Below are 19,218 nucleotides of genomic sequence, written 5' to 3' on the forward strand. Positions count from 1 at the left end.
CTCCTTATAGCGGAGCCCTTTTGGCATCCTTAATGAACAAGAAGTATCGAAAACTAAATACAAAGGTTCTCTTTACCTTACACAGATTTAGAGCTTACGCAGGCTTTGCGCTGTTTCTATGTCTTCATTTGCCAGACGTGCGTTTAAGGCTGTATTGGAAGCATGTGGAAAAGGGAAACTGGATGAGACAAGTAAGTATTTTCAGAGCGGTAAAGAATTCTGAAATTCAGTGACGATATCTGCAGTCCTTCTGGTTACATTTGGCAAAGATGGTATCTATGGCACGCCTGAATGAGTCCGACCCCTATGCTCGAGACCGCGGTGTCTCAGCTCATCATAACCTACATACTACAGAGACGTGCTTTATTTCATAAGCCATCTCCTAGTAGCGTTCGACAGCAATATTTGTACAAGGGCAAAACGACGAAATGAACTCAATTAAGTAAACGGTTTAACTATCGTAGTGTACTTAATCGGCCATAAACTAGAATCGCTGTGTAACCTAACGTCACAAAGGATACATTGATGTGAACGGCGTATCCATATTAATATGTCATAGCCGAAAATCCTGTGTGCTCACATGCTGCCAGTTGAGGGAGTGATTTGGAGGGGGCTTACCGCGAAAGTAACAAGGACATGAGAGGGGCACAGGACGATCGCTAACGAAATGAACTTCATAATAATAATAATAATAATAATAATAATAATAATAATTGGTTTTGGGGGAAAGTAAATGGCGCAGTACCTGTCTCATATATCGTTGGACACCTGAACCGCGCCGTAAGGGAAGGGATAAAGGAGGGAGTGAAAGAAGAAAAGAAGAAAGAGGTGCCGTAGTGGAGGGCTCCGGAATAATTTCGACCACCTGTGGATCTTTAACGTGTACTGACATCGCACAGCACACGGGCGCCTTAGCGCTTTTCCTCCATAAAAACGCAGCCGCCGCGGTCGGGTTCGAACCCGGGAACTCCGGATCAGTAGTCGAGCGCCCTAACCACTGAGCTACCGCGACGGGTAAAATGAACTTCAGCAAAGTGGGAATTTGGGCTAGTTGGTAAGCCATGATTTGGAAAGGGCTTCACTGTGGAGAATGGAGTGATGCTCTTGAGAATGCGCCGGTTGTGGCGGCCCTCTGGTCCACGCGTGCTTTCGAGTGGCCGCCCCTCTTTGGAATGCGGCCCAGTTGTCGCTCTCTCGGCTTCATAGACCGGAGAAACGGCGGAATGTGTGGGTGGCTTTCATGATCACGAATTAAGCTTTCCAGTCGGAAGCTAAATACTGTGCGGATTTTCTGTCTGCGCAGGCTGGCGAAGGCCTGTTCCAGTGGCTGGTGTTCCTGGTGTGCGGGCTGGCGCTGGCAGCGGACTCCATCGAGATCATGGTCATCGCCTACGTGCTTCCTTCGGCTGAGAGGGAGCTATGCATGGACGACAGCCGCAAGGGCTGGCTCGGTCAGTATCGCCCAGGGGGCAGCACTGGGCAAGGCTGCGCCGTCTTATCTTCAGCGCGACTTGTCAATCGGCCGCCTGGGACTAGCGAACAATACTCCATTGTGCGTGCTCTCCGCACGAATTGTGCTTTGCTGCTGATGATTCAAAACGCTGTATTGAACGAGATAATGGGAAACTAAAATTTGTGGACCACTGCGCACCCGTCGGGCGTGCGGCAGATTTGCCAGAAGAGTTTTGCTACACCCCCAGCTGGTAGCATACGTTGAAAACAGTGTTCTGAAATATAACTAGTCTCGATAATGCTTGCATCATGATAATGCTTGCATGTAAATGAACGGTCTTTTTTCTTTAATGTGTACAGAAGAAATTCACGAAGTACAGGAAATCTTAATAACATTGGGCGCCACTTGTAGCCTGCCTGCGTTTGTTGTTCTCCGCCGACGTTTAATGTCGTTGTTAATATTAAAGTATACAATCTGGGCACACGCGCGGATGGAGTCAATATACGACTCAATCTTTTCCGAGGCTTACACAAGCAAGCCCAACCTCCGATCCATTAACCCTGTGCTTAGCCAGATCCTCCAACCTTTCGCAGACCGAAGGATCCGCCTCATGTACAGGAATTTCCTGCTCTGTTCCTTTATTTTTGTCCTTTCATTGGGGCTGCCGTTTTTGTTGTTTTTCTCGAAATTCCACGCACTACTAAAGAAAGAAACTGGGGACGCGTGCACAGCGGGCCCGAGGTGCCATTACATAAATCTGCCCAGCTTAGACAAGCAGGCTTTGGAAGGCGCGCACACGCCTTAAGTGCAGGTACCAGCCAACCTCCTTCCTTTTTCTCCCTAACTCCTACGACCTCTACTCGCACGTTCGCCCTCCTAAATGATCAGCCGGGGTCCGAAAACGGCTCCGAAAGGGACGAGAGATATCCGTCTTCACTCCTTTTATGTCGTTGTCCTCCTTCCTTTATTTCTTCCTGGTGTCTCTCTTCCTTTTTACTCCCTAATTCCACTGGGAAGATATTTCCATCCACCTCTACCCAAGTCTTTTTAACTTTTTTATTTTCCCGCTTAGTCGTTCCTTGTTATCTCAATGCACTGTACGTGACCCTTGGTAACCATTTTTCTATATTTTACGGATTTTTCGAAGGTGTGATTTACGCCTGATTGCAACGGGCGATCGCGCGTCCTCTCTGGGATCGCGCGTCCTCTCTGGGATCAGTTTTTTTTTCTTTTCTTTTCTTCTCCCGCATTTGCTGCTCAAATCGAAAATCGCCCACGTGTGGTCCTCCCCGTGGTCGTCGTCCGAGCCCCCCCCCCCCCCCCGTTCTTCAACGCTCGCCTGGTGTATATACGGCCGTGACCTTACCGCTGATTAGAGCCGCGGCAGTACGAGCCCCCTCGGAGAGGTCCGTCGGGAAGAAGGAGAGGAAGAAGACGCAGCGAGATGGCGAGCGAGAGAGAGAGTGAACGTCCGGTCGTGGTTCCGCGGGGTCATAATCACACCGGCGGCGATTCAGCGAAAGCCTTCGAGGCCGGGGCTCCCTCTCCGCCCTCATTTCCAACGCTCTCTCTCTCTCGACCCTGTGTACTGGCTCAATCTTTCTTTTCCCCGAGTAGCCTCCTCTATCGAAGGAGTGACCCTGCTATTGCTCGTCCCGCTGGGCTCAGTTTTCGTCCGCCTTTCGTCCATCTTGTTTTTGCTGTTCTTGGAGCGCAACTCGCGGTGTTATAAGCGAACAAGCTGTGGTCCCAGGCTCTCCTGCTTGCACTCTTTCCCTGCTGTACATTGGCCCTGTCTGTTTCGTATCTGGTCCCTTGCTTCTATCGTGGGCATCGCATATCTTTTTGTTTTCTTTTCCTTTGCTCTTCCTTGCCATGTCTTGCATGCTGCGCCTGCCTCGATCAGTCCAGGCCCGCGGGCGTGCTCCCGGAAACGTCTCATTTTCCGCTCGATGCCGTATCCGATTTCTTCTTTTTCCTCTGTCCTCGGTTTATTCTCTGCTAAGAGTCCTTCCTGTATTTCCAGCACCGCTGCTCCTTCAGCTCCAGTTCTGTTGTGCTAGCGGCTGCGTAACTGCCTCGCTATTGCGTCGTTCTTGCCTTTGACGTGCGTTCCCGTTTTCTCTGGCGTCTCGTTTTTGCTCTCGCGACGACTCACGGCAGCTCCAGGCCGGCAACCGCGTTTCTTCTAATCCAGGCAGAACAGGCACGTCAGGGTCTTCCGTTGGATCCGAGCCGTACGCGGAAGCACAGAATAGGTTTCAAGATTCTTCTCTTCGGCTCGGCATTAGTGGCCTCTTCCGACCTCGCCCCCTTCCGTTTAGAGAAATAGGACAGCTTTCATTTCTTTTCTTATTACCCATTCTGACTTCTGTGAGGTCGTTACTTCCTAGTAAACTAAAACAAGACTAGCACGAGAGTGAGGCGGCAGCGACGAAAGGGACAACTGAAGCAGAGTTAAAAGCTTTCTCGCATTCTAGGTTGGAGCCAGTAGATTTGACAGGAAGTAATCTAGAGCTTCTGTGCCAGCTAAAAAATCTGGCAGGCTCAAAAGCTTATTAATAAAGTATTAGCAATTCTTTCCAAGCTGTTCTTATGAACACATAATTTGAGTGCAGACTTTGTTAAACGACCGATGAGAGGACAGCTTTGAGACGATAATCTTCCACCATGTTTTCTTTCGGTGGCCTCGAGAAAGGCTGCGCTCTGTTTCATCTTCTATCCACTATTACCCGCCTCTTTTCTTTCGCAGCTTTCCCATCTTAGCCGCCGCGGTGGCTGAGTGGTCATGGCGCTCGGCTGCTGACCCGAAAGACGCGGGTTCGATCCCGGCCGCGGCGGTCGAATTTCGACGGAGGCGAAATTCTAGAGACCTGTGTACTGTGCGATGTCAGTGCACGTTAAAGAACCCCAGGTGGTCGAAATGCCCGGAGCTCTTCACTATACGGCGTCCCTCATAGCCTGAGTCGCTTTGGGACGTTATAGCCCCATAAACCATAAACCAAACCTTTCCTATCTTAAACAAAAAAAAACTCACAGGATGGTTACGACTGTGTAGCGCGATGTTCAGCGATAGCTGGTTAGGCATTTAGTTTTGGGGATATATTCCTGGCGGACTGGTGTAGTGGTCACATGATGCACCCCTGCACTGGCAGGTGGCTGTTTCAAACAGAGCCACACCTAGGCCTATGCGACCCGGGTTGATCGTGACTAAAGGTTGCGCTAATGTCACAGTCACGTGACAATATGTCACGTGAGCGTGACATTAGCGCAGCCTTAAGTCACGGTCAATCTGGGTCGCACCCACCGATTACGCCGACGGCGACAGTGACGAGAAAGCCAGGGACGGGCGCCTAACAGCTGTAAAAAAAGGAAGATTACTTTAACAAGCTCATTTGATGTTATCTTCCTCATGAAATTCATTTCGTCGTATATACTTCATCCCCTAATTTTTTTAGTGATTTCCGCTTTTCAGGTTTCATTAATTTAAACACGGTTACGTAATATCGGCACTAATTACAATAGTAATACTTTATTTACGTCACATAATGCAGGAGACGCGCAGAAAACTGCCGACAAGCCAGCTTGAAAGTTCCGCAGGCCATTAATCGGCAGCTCTCACACTGTAAAAAAAGGGGGGTTCGAGAACCGCATATTCGTCGCAAAAAAAAAAATTAAAGGGCTGTAGATGCATAATGAGAAGAGAGATCTGGGCGAGCTGGTATGATGTAATATTGTAGATTCAGACAGCGCGAAGTACGGGGACATAAAAATGTCGTTTCATGTCCCCGTCTTTCGCGTTGTCTAAATCTGCAATACGCTTAATAGCTGCCTCATTGCATGTCGAAAGAAATATATCTCACCATTGTATTTTATTACGACAAGGTTTCACCTGTGAAAAACGTGCAAATACAAACTTACATACTCACCTGAAAAAAAAAACCTCACAAGTACTTTATGTCACTTGGTTTTCATTATGATTGCTATATCCGATTTATTAAATGCACATTGCTGCAAGCCTGATCTATTTTCCGCTTTGTGTGGTCTGTTTGCGCCTCGTCTGGTCGTCCCGCCTTCTTCGCGCAGTTTTAAAATGACTGATCTAAGCTTATATGTGGCGTACCTTAGTTATTCATGCACCGATATACCCAACATAATCTTGCTGCTCTTGAAGTGGCTGTTACTTTGAGTAATATTTGTTCATTTCTGCAAGTGCGGCTAGTATTTACGATTGCACTTCTCTTCGCCCACGTCTTCTCACTTGATCACCACCCACTGTGGCGCTGCAACGTATTTCGCTGTAGAGGTCAGTGCTGTCGAGAAGAAAGCAATCGTTGTTAGCAGCGTGGCAAGCTGTTATTATCGTGAACGAAAGGTAAGATTAAATGCTTTTGCATAGAGAGAAACCGTGTCGGCCAGCCCGCAGCCAGACATTCTGCATGGCCCACAGAGAGGAACCGTCCTTCGTCAAAAACACATAATAGGGTACAAATACTACTACTGGGGCATTCGGAACAAAGTCCAAAGCCTGAGATCTGGTTTTCATGTGTCTACCACGAAGGATATGCATTAAAACCAAGCGTGTGCGAAACTGAGCGACAGAAAATGGAAGATGTTTTCATATGCCTTCCTACAAGTACGGAAATCAACACGCACTTGCGCGCGCGCACGCACGCACGCATGCGGGGGCGCAGGCGCACACACGCATGCACACAGATAAACACACAAGCGCGGGCGGGCGCGTAAGTGTGCGTGCGCACACAGTGCATGTTTCAGAGCAAGCAAGGGAAGCTCAACATTAATAAGTATCTCCCCCCCCCCCCCAATCTTTTATCGCAAAGAAGACAATCGTGCGTGGTACTTATGCCAGTGTGATCTTGCCTTTGTCCTCAGCCGAGTGACGTCTTACAGTATTGTGTCTTCATTTCATTCTTATTCCCGTGAGCTCCGACGCACGTGGAGTGCTGCACGCTCGCCTAATTCACCGAGAGCTAAAAACTTAAGACATTCTTTACCGGAGCGCACATACGCCTCCCTGCGCCCGCTCCAGCGCGAAATCGCCTCCTTTTCACATTCTTTTTCTTTCCAAGTCCTTTCGGGCGCAACAAAGGACGTCTCGTAGCAGCGTTCATTCAGGTGCACTCAGGCTTGCCCGCGCGCGCTCAGTTTCGCGTTTTTTTTTTCACTTTTCCTTCTTCCATGAAATGCGCCATTTTTCTGTGGCACACGCAGCAATGGCATCTCCGTCCTAATTGCTTTATTTCTTTCAGTTTTTGTTCCACGCGTATCACACTGGGGTGTCTTTAAACTGTCAGCAAAATTTCGTTCATGTTGTGCTGGTTGAAAACTATATATGTAGCGGGCTTACGCTTGATTTGTACCATTTTCATCCTGTGCGCTTTTCACAGCCATATTAAGTTTTTGTTCGTAGAAGACCAACTTAAGAACCTCTATGAAAGTGTTCCCAAGGCCGGCCTTTAATTAGTGAGCATCGAGCAATTCCTACGTTCGCCGCTTCAGCCCAAAAATTCCCGTACAGCCGCGAATTAATTATGGTAAGTTTCTTTAGTTAAGCTTTTGCTGAAAATTTCTTTGGTATTGTTGTTGTTCAACGCTACGTGCACGTTTCTGAGATAGTTTGATTCTACTTCGAAAAAGCCTAAGTGTACGTTGAAGGCGCTTGTCTCTGGGCGTTGTACATATTGTTGCAGACATGAGGACGATGACGAAGGGAGCCGCAGTCACAGATGCCAGCTTGGGTGACAGTGATTTTGTTTATAATTATTCGAAAACTTTGTGCTTACTTGCTTGAAAAGGTGATGCGTTAGGCTTCTGAAAATTTCGTATTTGAGGTTAAGTAAACGTATTAAGATCACAGAGCTTTCTTGTTTCGCGTTCACGGCTCAGCTGTCTTGCCGACAAACAAAACGAAGGTTTAGGCGCTTGACACTTATGACAATATTTTACTTGTGAACTAATTGATATGACAATGAAAGCATAAGCAGGATACGTCTACCAAAAGTGTGGCTATAAAAGTCAGACTATTAAGAATATTTTGTAAAAACAATTGACTTCGCTGTTCCCCGTTGTAAACAAAGCAGCTTGATGCAAACAAAACCAAATGATTCTAGTTTTACGTCGGGGAAGATCTTCCCCGACAGATATGACAGCATCTGCCCCTGGTGTGGTGGAATTCCAACAACATATCATGTAACATGGGGCTGCTCCGGTCCCAAGCCCCCCGAACTAGACAAACATCACTCCGAGGAACAGTGGGAGTCTGCCCTGCTCAGCTCTGACTTGGCGAAAGCTGATATCCCAAGCAAGAGCAACTGCGGTGGACATTGGGGTCCTGAAATAAGGACTCCACCCAAAATCTGTATTTTCGCCTCTCTATCCTACCTTTTTGGAATAAATGTTTTCAACTACTACTACTAGTTTTAGGCTTGGGACCTGTCACGGCAAGAGCGGGGTTGTGATGATACAGCAGTCAGTGTCTAGGTACTCCATGGGTGAAGCGCGCGTTAAAGGGATACTGAGGACGAACCGAAGTTGGCCTGTTGCAAATAGGGTACCGCGTTCTAATCACGAAGATACCACTCTCACTGAAAATCGAGCTCTGATAACTTAGAAAAGACCAAAAAAAAAAAGAAATACAGGTGTCGTCATCAGCGGCCGATTTCGCAAGTAAAATGCGTGCGTTGACACTGATTTTAAACGCGAATCCCGAGGTTATGTCACATCGCCATTCACTTCAAAACGGCGCCAACCCGTCCTTTTCGGTGTCTTTTGCTGCCGAACCTTTGGCCTTGACCCTTGACCGTACAATTGATTTCACGCAGTGGGCACCACATCGACAATGACCTTCAGTGCCTCACAAGGTCAAACCGACTCAACTGCGTGGCGGTATGGCCCAAGCTATGGCAGTATGATCACATGATCATATGACTACGGCCATCGGGTACCTGACCTTGACATTTGACATTCACCGTTCACCTTGGCCTTTGAACCTGACCTTGATATTTGATTTGAGACAATGAAGACGATGAAGACGATGCTTAACAGAGCTTTCGCTCATATAACTAGATTCAAGTTACGTTGAAACCCAGCCATTTTTACTGAGAACACTAATAGGATGAAGTTGCCATAAGTGTCCCTTCAATATCCCCATTTTCGCATGGTATTACAATTGAGAAAGCTAGCCTTTTTTCCAAATCTTTTCTCAAGCTTCCATCCCCCTTCCTCTCTCCTTTCGCCGATTTTTATTTTTCCCGTTTCAGGCACCGCATCCAGTATACCTCGGAGCAGTCATACAATGCGATTTTTTATCAGTGCCGTGTTTGCTTGCTTCCGTGCGATCCGCACTCCTAGCCCTGTTTGAGAAACCTTGCACAGGGTGCTGAGCAAAGCGATATCCCTTGATTAAATTCCTGCTGTCACGACAATGTTTGCTAACTGAAAGGTTGTGACCGTGGTTGAAATACCAGAGAAAAGCGAAAACTATATCATGGCGACGGGTGGGCTCAGGGAACCTCATATCGAAGCAGAGCGGCGCACAGAAAATAAGGTTGGGTTTATTGACCCCCGAAAGGCTCTAAGTAAAGTCTGAGGATATTGAGTTGTATGCCTGGTTGATAGGAGACGAAATAAAACGATTTAAACCAAGGAAAAGGACCTGTGCCGGCAAGAGTACACTTTTTGTGTTGGCCTTCCTTTTTAAGATCAAAGAGCGCTTCACTACAGGTACCTCCGTTCGTTTGTGCGCACGATGCGTGAAAAAGTGAACTTTTTTGCACCCATTTTATTTCGCGCTCTCTTTAACAAGATCAAAAGCAACCGGCAGCGCTCAGCGAAAGCAAACGGACTAACGTTGTTGTTGTTGTTGCCTCAAAAGCGATGGCACATACCCACGGTGGGGGATTGGCCGTTGTATATTCATGTTCTTCTTTTTGCTTTCTATAGGATGTGATCGTCCGTGGACGAAGTGATAAGTTTGGCACACAAACAAAAAAACTGACAGAACGGTTACAACTGTGTAACGCGGGATTCAGCGAGAACTGTATTATATGTAGAAGTGGGCACTGGCGAAAAGCACTTTATTACTAACGTTCCGGCCTTCGTCAGAGTGAACGATATCGTTGTTGGCAGGAGGCTTTTAAGCCAGCAACTCTCCGAATATCAAAAACTTATCACGACTAGGAACAAAATACAGTAACCATGTGACTGCGTGGATACAATCAGGAATGGCATTGAAAGATACAGAAAAATACAGATACAGATACGAACCCCTTAGTGGGGTGCGTTGCTATGGCGCTTTCATGTGACGTTAAGAATGACGTCAGTGTCACCCACTTCCTCCTCTGTCCTTGTGGTTGCCGCCCTCCGGCTACGCCGACTACTAATATTACTACTGTTACGTCGACGACGACGCTGAACCCAAGAAAAAGGCCTTTAACAGCTTACGCTGAATAAGAATTGGGGTTTCATATCTTCCGGCAACAGGAAGTCAAAGTATTGCCAACAAGGAAAGGGGTTGCTTATTCGCACCCGCCAAGGTGTCTGATCTCACTGCTTTGTTTGCAGTGTTTGGCGCCCTCTAACTTGCACTGGCTGCATGTGTACCTTCCGCTCCTCGTATACCTTGCCCCATAGTTATATGAAGGCACCACTTCGTCTGTCAGTGCAATGCTCGGAAGAGGTTCTGTGTTGATGAAATGGCCCAGCGCTCAAACCATGCAAACACATCGTGATCGAAACTCTCCTGCGCTTTGGCTGTCCACCATTCCAAATTGGCCTTTCAAGATTTAAAGAAAATCAGTGAATAATACAAGAAAGTTATTTTCGCTGCATGAAGAACAAGAACCCCAAAAATAGACGAATTAGAGGCAGCCGACAACACATGGTGCTCATGTTATGCGACCAGAGGGACACAAAGTGTGAAAATAATCATGTCCGCCTGTGTCTTAATTAAATAAAATAAACTATTATCATTTCAGTTGCTGCCGCTAACGAACAAGCTCGTACTGATAAAAATGAATACTTAATATTTTAGTCATTGCAACTATAGCATGCATTTTCAAATTGAGAACTAAGAGGCGGTCATAATCCTAGACTATTCCATTTCGAATAATTCTGCCCCGCCGCGGTGGCTCAGTGGCTAGAGCGCTCGACTACTAATCCGGAGTTCCCGGGTTCGAACCCGACCGCGGCGGCTACGTTTTTATGGAGGAAAAACGCTAAGGCGCCCGTGTGCTGTGCGATGTCAGTGCACGTTAAAGATCCCCAGGTGGTCGAAATTATTCCGGAGCCCTCCACTACGGCACCTCTCTCTTCCTTTCTTCTTTCACTCCCTTCTTTACCCTTCCCTTACGGCGCGGTTCAGGTGTCCAACGATATATGAGACAGATACTGCGCCATTTCCTTTCCCTCCAAAACCAATTATTATTATCTCGAATAATTCCCGTAACACGCACGGGCTTCATGATATCCGTGTACAGTTTTTTCAATTCAATTCGTATAATTGCGCATTCAAGGCGATGACGATCTGGTCGAAACTGCTCCCCGATGTGACTCGGCTGTTGCGAGTGGCGTTTCGTCTGCCAGCGCCGAAGCGCGAGAGGTGATAACCGTTTTCCATCTCGCTTTCGGTGGGCAAAACAGGCGGCGTGTCCTTCTTGGGCATGATGATCGGCGGCCTGCTGTGGGGCAACCTGGCTGACAAGATGGGCCGCCGGCGCACGCTGCTTTCGGCGCTGCTCACCAACGCCCTCTTCTCGGTCATCACCACCTTCATGCCCACCTACGGACTCTTCACCGTCACCAGGCTGTGCTCGGGCATCGGGTGAGCAGCCACCCAGGCTATATGCACGCACTCGTTTATAAACACAGCTGCTACTGACCGGCGGCCGCAGACTGCTTTTTAGCCCTACGGAATGCGCTTTCTGGTCCGGGCGTTTTCACATTAGTTATAATATATCTGACTAGGCGATCGTTTAGTACAGGTAGTAACACAAAGTAAACACGTTATTCACTGCGAATAACATGCTTCATTCCTTAATAACAAAAAAAGATATTAGCAGGCCTTCAGTGCCATTATTTCACTTTGGCAAAATAATTTTATAACGGACTACCATATGAACCTCCTTTCTCGCAGATGGAAGAAAGAGCACGCAGTTCTTATGCTTTCCCGTACAATGGGATTGAAACTTGCCGTGCTGAAACTTCTGCGTTTAAAAATAAATTGTAATACAAGGAGACGAGAAGTCTAAATCTCAAGCAACAACCAAGCTGTGCTTTCTTTTTACCTCTGTACGTCCAAATTAGTTAAGTAGTATGCGCTGTCCTCTAGCTCTCGCGTCGCTATTTTTTAGCGCAGCTGCCTCCACTAATTATTACCGTCAACCAGCCCAACACGCTATTCTGGTCCGGGAAGGCACTACCGTCGCATTTAAAATTTTACAGCTTGTTTTCTTTGCGCAACGCTGGCCCCTTTTCCATTCCTTCCGACCTCCAGCGTGGGCGGTTCCATCCCGATCGTGTTCACGTACTACGCCGAATTCCTGCTGAAGAAGCATCGCGGCCGCAACCTGTGCTGGTTACTCCTGTTCTGGGCCATCGGCGGCGTGTTCACTTCCGTCATGGCCTGGGGTCTCATACCCAGGACAGGTGAGTGGGACAGAGCTCGAGAAAAGACCTCTTCGCTCTTGCTTCTGCACATCGTAGTCGTCATCATCATCATCATGAGCCCCGACTACGCCCACTGCAGCACTATGGCCTCTCCCACTAATCCCTATTTAATCCACCTTAAACCCGGGAACTTCCTAATCCCATCTGCACACCCGACTCTCTGATGTCCCTGCTACGTTCTCTTCTTTCGGAATCCTTTCCGTTATCCCTACCGTCGATTTCCTCTCACCCGCATTGCATGCAATGCCTACGTCTGTTTCCTCTTCTTGGTTTCAGTTAGGATATCTTTAACTCCGGTTTGTTCTCCGACGCAATCCTACCTCTTCACGTTACCCCTATCATTTTTCTTTCCATAGCTTGTTTCATTGTCCTCAATTAAATACGAGCCTTTTCTTTAGCTTTCAACTTTCTGCCCCACGCATCTACGTACAAGTGAACGTGCACGTACTGTATCGGCATTTTTTTTTTTCGCCGGTGCGTTCATCTCCGCACCTTTCTCCATGTAATCTTCCCTTCTTCGCAACGCGATGCTGGTCTGCTCATATCAACCCTCTCTGTATTCAACATACACGGCCTGCTACTTGGCAAGACGTTAGTTCCTGTTGTGTGTGTGTGTGTGGGGGGGGGGGGGTAGCAAAAACCGAGAAAAGAGCTTATTTACGAAAGGCGTTCGGCGCAGACGCTATGCCAGAGCCACGAACGGCGACGTTGTCTCATTGCCGATGCCGCTGGCCACGCGAGCCTCATTGATTCTCCGGCTCGCGCGTCTCTCGTGTTAACCTTGCCCGCCGGCACGCCTCTGCATAATGTATCGTACCATTCGCTCCCGACCGGTCTGCTACCTCCGCGTGCCTCCGTCTGCTTTCCCGTTTCCCCACGTCTGCTTCCCCGTTGCAGGGGCCACCCTGCTCGGTCTGGGGAGGTTGCACTTCAGCAGCTGGCGGGTGTTCCTGCTCGTCTGCTCGTTCCCGGCAGTGGTGTCCGTGCTGGGACTGGCCTTCCTGCCCGAGAGTCCACGCTTCCTGCTAGAGGTCGGTGGGCTGCAATCTTCCCTCCGTCTGTCTTTAACATCTCTCGCTCGACTCTTTGCCAGTTGACTGAGAAGAAAAGCACCAAACGAGACGAAGACTCAAGTATTCGAAAAGAGCTAGCTGGTCCTCGCTGTTGCTTTCTGATGAAGAATCTATCCCGAGGTAGAATTCAGGCCCTGGCGGCCGCAATGCGATGGAGGCAAAATGGAAAGACTCACATGCGCTGTGCGTTGTCAGCATCGCAGGTAATTGAAATTAACCCGTATCCCTGCTCTACGGCGCTCCTCGTAGCCTACATGCAGATTCGGTGCGCTGTACAATACATACGATACGAATTTAAAGAAAAAAACAAAAAAACAACGCACCATAAGCCAAAGATCGAGGAAGTTATAACTTCCTCTGTCCTTGTCTTAAGGTGCGCTGTTTTTTTTGTTTTTTTTTTCAAATATGAACTACCAACTAGCCCGTTTGACCACCCTTACAAGTATACGATACGAAATGGCCGTGTGCAACCTTTTCTGTGATGGCATTCTACTGTTTGTGAGCTTGATATCTCTAAATGACAACATCAGGTGGCTGTATTGCCGGGCGCACGTTACTGAGAAGCTTTAGAGGCACGAGGCGACTTCTCCGAAGACCAAGTATGTTGAAGTACGTGACAGCGCGGTGTGGCACTGTTGATTACTGACTCTCGTATTTCTTCGGTTTGACAGTTCTGGACAGTTGGAGTTTTGCCACCTAACTTTGTGCGTCTTGTGTCTTCGTCTCGTTCACCACTGTTGCTTTTAGACTCTCAGGGTAAGCCAACTAGAGCTCAAAAACAAGCTTTTTTCGCAGAAAGGATCGCATGATTGTTCGTGCTCTCATATGTGCATGTTTTAAAGCCGTAGCTAAGTCAGGAGCATTCTCTCACAGATGTTCAATTTAAGGATTTTCTCCTTTTTTAGAGAACTGGCTTTTCTAAAGTAAGATCTGAAGAGGAAAAAAACGTTAACGAGTTTCCAAAGGTATTAAGGAAAAGTCTCCGGCTAAAAGATATTAGCCGGGAATACCGAGAAATAAGGGAAAGACATGATGATGACACGCTTCATGCAACAATCGTAATGCTGTCCAGTTCTACTTTTGTTGACATTTGCCACGAAAGCTTCAACGTCGCGCTAAAATGCGCCCGTAATGCTCATAAACATTACATTAGAGTAGATTAATTATCTCTTAAGACCCTAAAACAGTTCGTTGTCTTCATAAGTTGATCGAGTCACGTTGGCCTTAAGTTGTACATACAAGATATGCTTAACTTCATGCTATTTAATTAATTGTTTGTTTCCTTTGCGCCAATTTCGATTTGCATTCCAATGATTAAGTTCTGAAACTTACTCGATACGAACCTTTTTGTATATTTAAACGACGATGATATACATTTTTTGTCGTTCGCCGCTGTTCGAGTAATACGGCGGTGAGTTGAATACAAAACACACACAAACGCTCGCAAAAAGTAGTTCTACGCAAATTTGTTTACCGTAGCCTGTATTAGTCCAAATGGGCAGAAAGCTTTACTGAAAAAAAATGTAGAGCTACGTGACGATAGCGCCATACTTCCAGCATGAAGTGGTACAGCTATTGCTCTCAATTATTGGCCCCGGTGGGAGACAGTTTTTTAAGTCTAAAAGTCATGTGCATTCTGTGGGATTTTTTTTTGTGTTTACTACTTTGATTCCTTTACGAAGCAGCAAACACGGCAGCACGAGTGAGTGTTGGTCGGTGGCCCACCACTATCACAACAAGTCGCGCTCATTTGGACACCGGCGCACCAAGGGTTGAGGGGGAACGAGAAAGCTCACATACCGGCCGGAGGATTAGCTACCTTCCGGGATCTCAGCAGCGTATCGTACGCAACCCCGTCCCCCTCGCTCCTACAGTTCGATGACGATCTTAGTACGTATCAAGAAACCCCAAGTCACTACAAATTAGGCCTAGCGGTACTCCCAAAAGCGTGTAAGCAGCTCACCAAAACCGAAGACGTTGTGTGACGTAAGCTACGACGTTGTGTGACATAAGCTACAAATCTAAGTATTTCCAAACCCCAGCTTTATAGCAAGTGGTACCCGGGGATTTTCAGCCCCAGGTTCAAACTTTTCGAGGGCATAGCGGACATGATCCATATGATATGGACGTGTCCTATCTTTGGAGAACTTGACAGAACATATGAGTCCTGGGAGGCTCGAACAGGAAAAACAGGGAAAACGTAAAATCATCCGTTTCGCCCTGGCCGCTGCTGAGATCCAGGAGATACCGGTCGACGGCTGAGGGGGAGGACATGGCTGGGACCGAGCTGCGCCTCGGATACCCGTCAATCTTTTGACGGGTGCTAATAATTGTTACTTCTTTCTCTCCACCCCTCTCTCTCTCTCTCTCTCTCTCTCTCTCTCTCTCTCTCTCTCTCTCTCTCTTTCTCTCTCTCTCTCTCTCTATAGCGTTTGCTTCTTTCGTAGGCGTAACTAATAGACAGTTGCTGTTACGAGTCTTGAGCGTGTTGTAGTTTACCTTCGTTGTTCACCAATTCTTAAGAAGTTTGCTATTATTTCGTGTCTGGCGAATACTAATATAGAAATCCGCCATTCGGTACTTTCGGAAACTTCGCTCTGTTCTAGAAGCTTTTCGCCGAATCACTGGCCTCTTTCTATTTTCATTAGCTAGGCATTTAGTCTTTCCCTCTTTTGAGTGCATATGCACGACGCATAGTTCCGATCTAATGTTTGCTAGTTTTCACATCGCTGCTTATTACCGCACTCAATATAGACGGTCGGACTTCCAACTAAGTGCGAGCCCTAATTGTTTAGTGGACAAACCACTGAATAAATCGTATCTAAAATTGCCATTAAAAACTGTGAACCTAATTGACAACTTGGATATTATTCAACACGAAAGGGCGCAGTGCTTCTTTTTAATACCTTCCCTCGGTGATCGAAAAAAAAAAACGGCATATTGCAGCGCGCAAACGCCTGCTGCAGTAGAGACATATCGGAAGAAAGGTAAGTAGGTTCGCTTGCAAAGTCAGAAAAAAGAACACATAGGTCATGAATAATCGACCACTCAATGAACACTGTGCTTCTGCTTGACAGCATCAGGATTCTTTTGACGTATTCGATCAACCAGTCTAGACGTACTCCCGCGATGTTCGTCGTTTTCTTTATTTTTTTTTATTTTTGTTTGAGGAAGGGAATGGTTTCATTTCATGGGCCGTCTGGCTAACGCTCGGAGCATCGCTATACTTGCTTATTCCGCGTGGAGATGATCAGCAGATCGACTTAAAACGTATCTGTATACACTGATGAGATCTCGTATTGAAATCCAAGCTTAAGCGGCAGAAAGAACATAAATAGAGTCTCCATCCACATAGTTTCATTCTAAGGCGAGTGCGGTTTCGTGAGCCCAGAATTTCAAGTTTTAAAGGTCACCTGGAAGAAAGACCTTTGTAATATCTAAATCTAGTATTTCCTGAAATGTCTCTCTGACTTGGTAAACCTTTGAGCGTATCCGATCGACGACTTCTTTTTCGGCTGTGGATTATATCGGCGCATTTTGAAAGCCCAAATCTCTTTACAAGCGCCGACATGGCGCCTACAGGAGAGAGAGAACAGAGATAACTCACGCAAAGAAAACTCTTTATTGCAAGCACCTTACTTCGCATGCCGTAGTAATTGATTACTTTGGAATTTAATTTTACCTCGAAATTATTCCAGAGACGATCGGTTAGTCGGCATGCTTGAGATAGAATAAGAAACAGCCGCCGCGAGCTTCTAACGCAAATTTGTTTTCTTACTACGAGTCCTCATTCATGCAAGGATTCCGCAGTTAAGAAAAATGCGACGATGATTTGAGAAGCGCGCAGATGTTGAGGAGGCTACAGAAAAAAAAATAGCCTCTGCCTCTACCACCAAACGGCCCCAAATCGAATTTATCTGATTGTAATGTAAAATATTACGGCGTGCTTTTTTTGTTTAAACTAAAATAAAAATCTTGCATTTCTTTCTTTCTTTCTTTCTTTCTTTCCTTCTTTCTTTCTTTCTTTCTTTCTTTCTTTCTTTCTTTCTTTCTTACTTCCTTTCTTTCCTTCTTTCTTTCCTTCTTTCTTTCCTGCATTCTGTATCAACAGGCACCGAGCCACTCACGTGACGTTATCCAGTAGATTTTCTTTTTTTTTTTTTTGGGGGGGGGGAGAGACTGGAAGTCGCCACTTTTGCATGGACTTTAGCACCTGAAGTCTTTGAAGCAAGCTTACAAGAGAGTGTTGCGACCATCGAATCCTGACAACTGCGTAGCGTCGAAATGACAGTGACAGGAGGTGGCCACAGTGCACGTATGGACTTCGTTGTTTCAGCCAGTAGGCCCTTTTTGAAAATGGTGCCTCACGAAGTAGTTTTACAATAGGGCGCCAGGGCATTCAGCCGCTTTCGCGCAAGTGCCATAACCAGGCGTCATATTTTGTATTCATTGCTTTCGCGCAAGTGCCATAGCCAGGCGTCATATTTTGCATTCACTGCTTTCGCTAGAGTGCCAACAAAGACGCCGTTGCTTTGATCAATGACTTCAACCTCTATGTCTTTCTTTTTTTCCCTACAGATGGGCCGGGACGTAGAGGCGATGTGCGTTTACCAACAAATATTTAGGATGAACCACACCAACAAACCCGGAGTGGAATACCAGGTATGCGTCATCGCCGTGTCAGCTTTGTTTACATATGTAAGGCTGGCACAAAAACCTCTAGATCGCGACAGTAATGCATGCAAGAGAAACGAATGCAGCGCTGTGGTTGCATCGTCACTCACTGATATTCATCAATATTAGCGAGTAGCCCAAACAGAGGCACCTATGGTGTGGGCATATTTGGCGCACGTTAACTTCACCGTGAGCCACTTTGTTAGGTAGAGTTGTGTGAGACCATGTAATTAATAAGGGAGTAGTTACTCATTAGCATCCACCCAAGCGTAGCTGTATACGGCTACACAGCTTCCACAGAAATTCCGATCAGCGGAAACCAATGCCATTTCTGTAATTGTGAAGCCAGCGGCAGTCATCCTAAGTGCGACACTTTTTTGCAAAATTTCTTCTCGACTCAGTAAACGTTTTTCATTCATTCAATAATCCATCCTTCCTGTTACAGCTCTCAGAGTTGGAGCTGCCGGGGCGCAGAGCATTTCACGGCATCCCTCCCGCAGTCAACAGGACCATGCTGTCAGACCTTTGTTTTTCCTTGGAAAGCGTGAGTGCTTTGGGTACCACTGCATAATTTTCAGTCCAGGCGAGTTTACGAAGCTCGATGTAGCAGGAAAAGATGAATACGTACTTCTAGAGATCAGTTTAATCTATAAGGTTACGAGATTGGTCGGGCCGGTAATCTTGGATGCACTGCTACTAAGAAAGATGTGGCGGAGATTCCGCTTTCGAGCTTTGTCAGGAACGTGAGGACTCATCTGCAGTTTACTGCAATAAAGCGGAATGTAATACAATCATCCCGCCCTTGAAAGCTCAGTGCCAACGGTCAAATAGTGTATTGAAATTATATTTATCTGGTTCAGAGTGCCGGTCCAAACGAGATTCAGTGCGTTATAAAATTTAGTTTCCAGCCTCTTTTGCGTCATTAATTTTCTTAGCCTGTATTTATATTGCTTTATATTTGCCCTTGGTCGCACAAAACTTTTTTTTCGTGGTGTTCTGGACAACCACAGTTCGCACTGTTTGTTGCTCCTGCTCAGCGCTTTTGCTTTGATTTTACAGTTATTTAGCGTTTGTGTTTTGTTTCCTGTCTTAATACTTGATAATGTCAAGTAGTGGTGACGGCAGTCGAAACAGTAAGGAAGACAGCAAAAAGTTATTCTAGAAGAAAACTGTTTATTGGGGCTGATCTGCGCCCAGAATGAACTGAATGGCTCGGTGGCGGCGAAAGCAGCAAGCGTTCTCGGCGGTCGTCGAATATCAGAACGCCCGCCGCTCTCGGCCGTGCTAAATTTAAAGCTGACAGCGAACTTTCGAGATACGGCGCGCCAAGTT

The 19,218-nt window shown here is 46.8% G+C and overlaps 1 protein-coding gene across 2 annotated transcripts in view; it reads left to right on the forward strand.

Annotated features, from left to right (window-relative positions):
- The window catches only part of LOC144136392 (synaptic vesicle glycoprotein 2C-like), a 176,577-nt gene that overhangs the window by 136,602 nt on the left and 20,757 nt on the right, over window positions 1-19,218 (forward strand). For both annotated transcript variants that reach the window (XM_077668675.1, XM_077668677.1), the window contains 6 exons: window positions 1,304-1,451; window positions 11,114-11,294; window positions 11,967-12,118; window positions 13,037-13,170; window positions 17,791-17,874; window positions 18,332-18,430. In XM_077668675.1, the coding sequence (XP_077524801.1) occupies window positions 1,304-1,451; window positions 11,114-11,294; window positions 11,967-12,118; window positions 13,037-13,170; window positions 17,791-17,874; window positions 18,332-18,430 (798 nt within the window). The remainder of the gene's footprint in view (window positions 1-1,303; window positions 1,452-11,113; window positions 11,295-11,966; window positions 12,119-13,036; window positions 13,171-17,790; window positions 17,875-18,331; window positions 18,431-19,218) is intronic.

Source organism: Amblyomma americanum, chromosome 6, assembly GCF_052857255.1.
Source record: "Amblyomma americanum isolate KBUSLIRL-KWMA chromosome 6, ASM5285725v1, whole genome shotgun sequence".
Classification (NCBI taxonomy): Eukaryota; Metazoa; Arthropoda; class Arachnida; order Ixodida; family Ixodidae; genus Amblyomma; species Amblyomma americanum.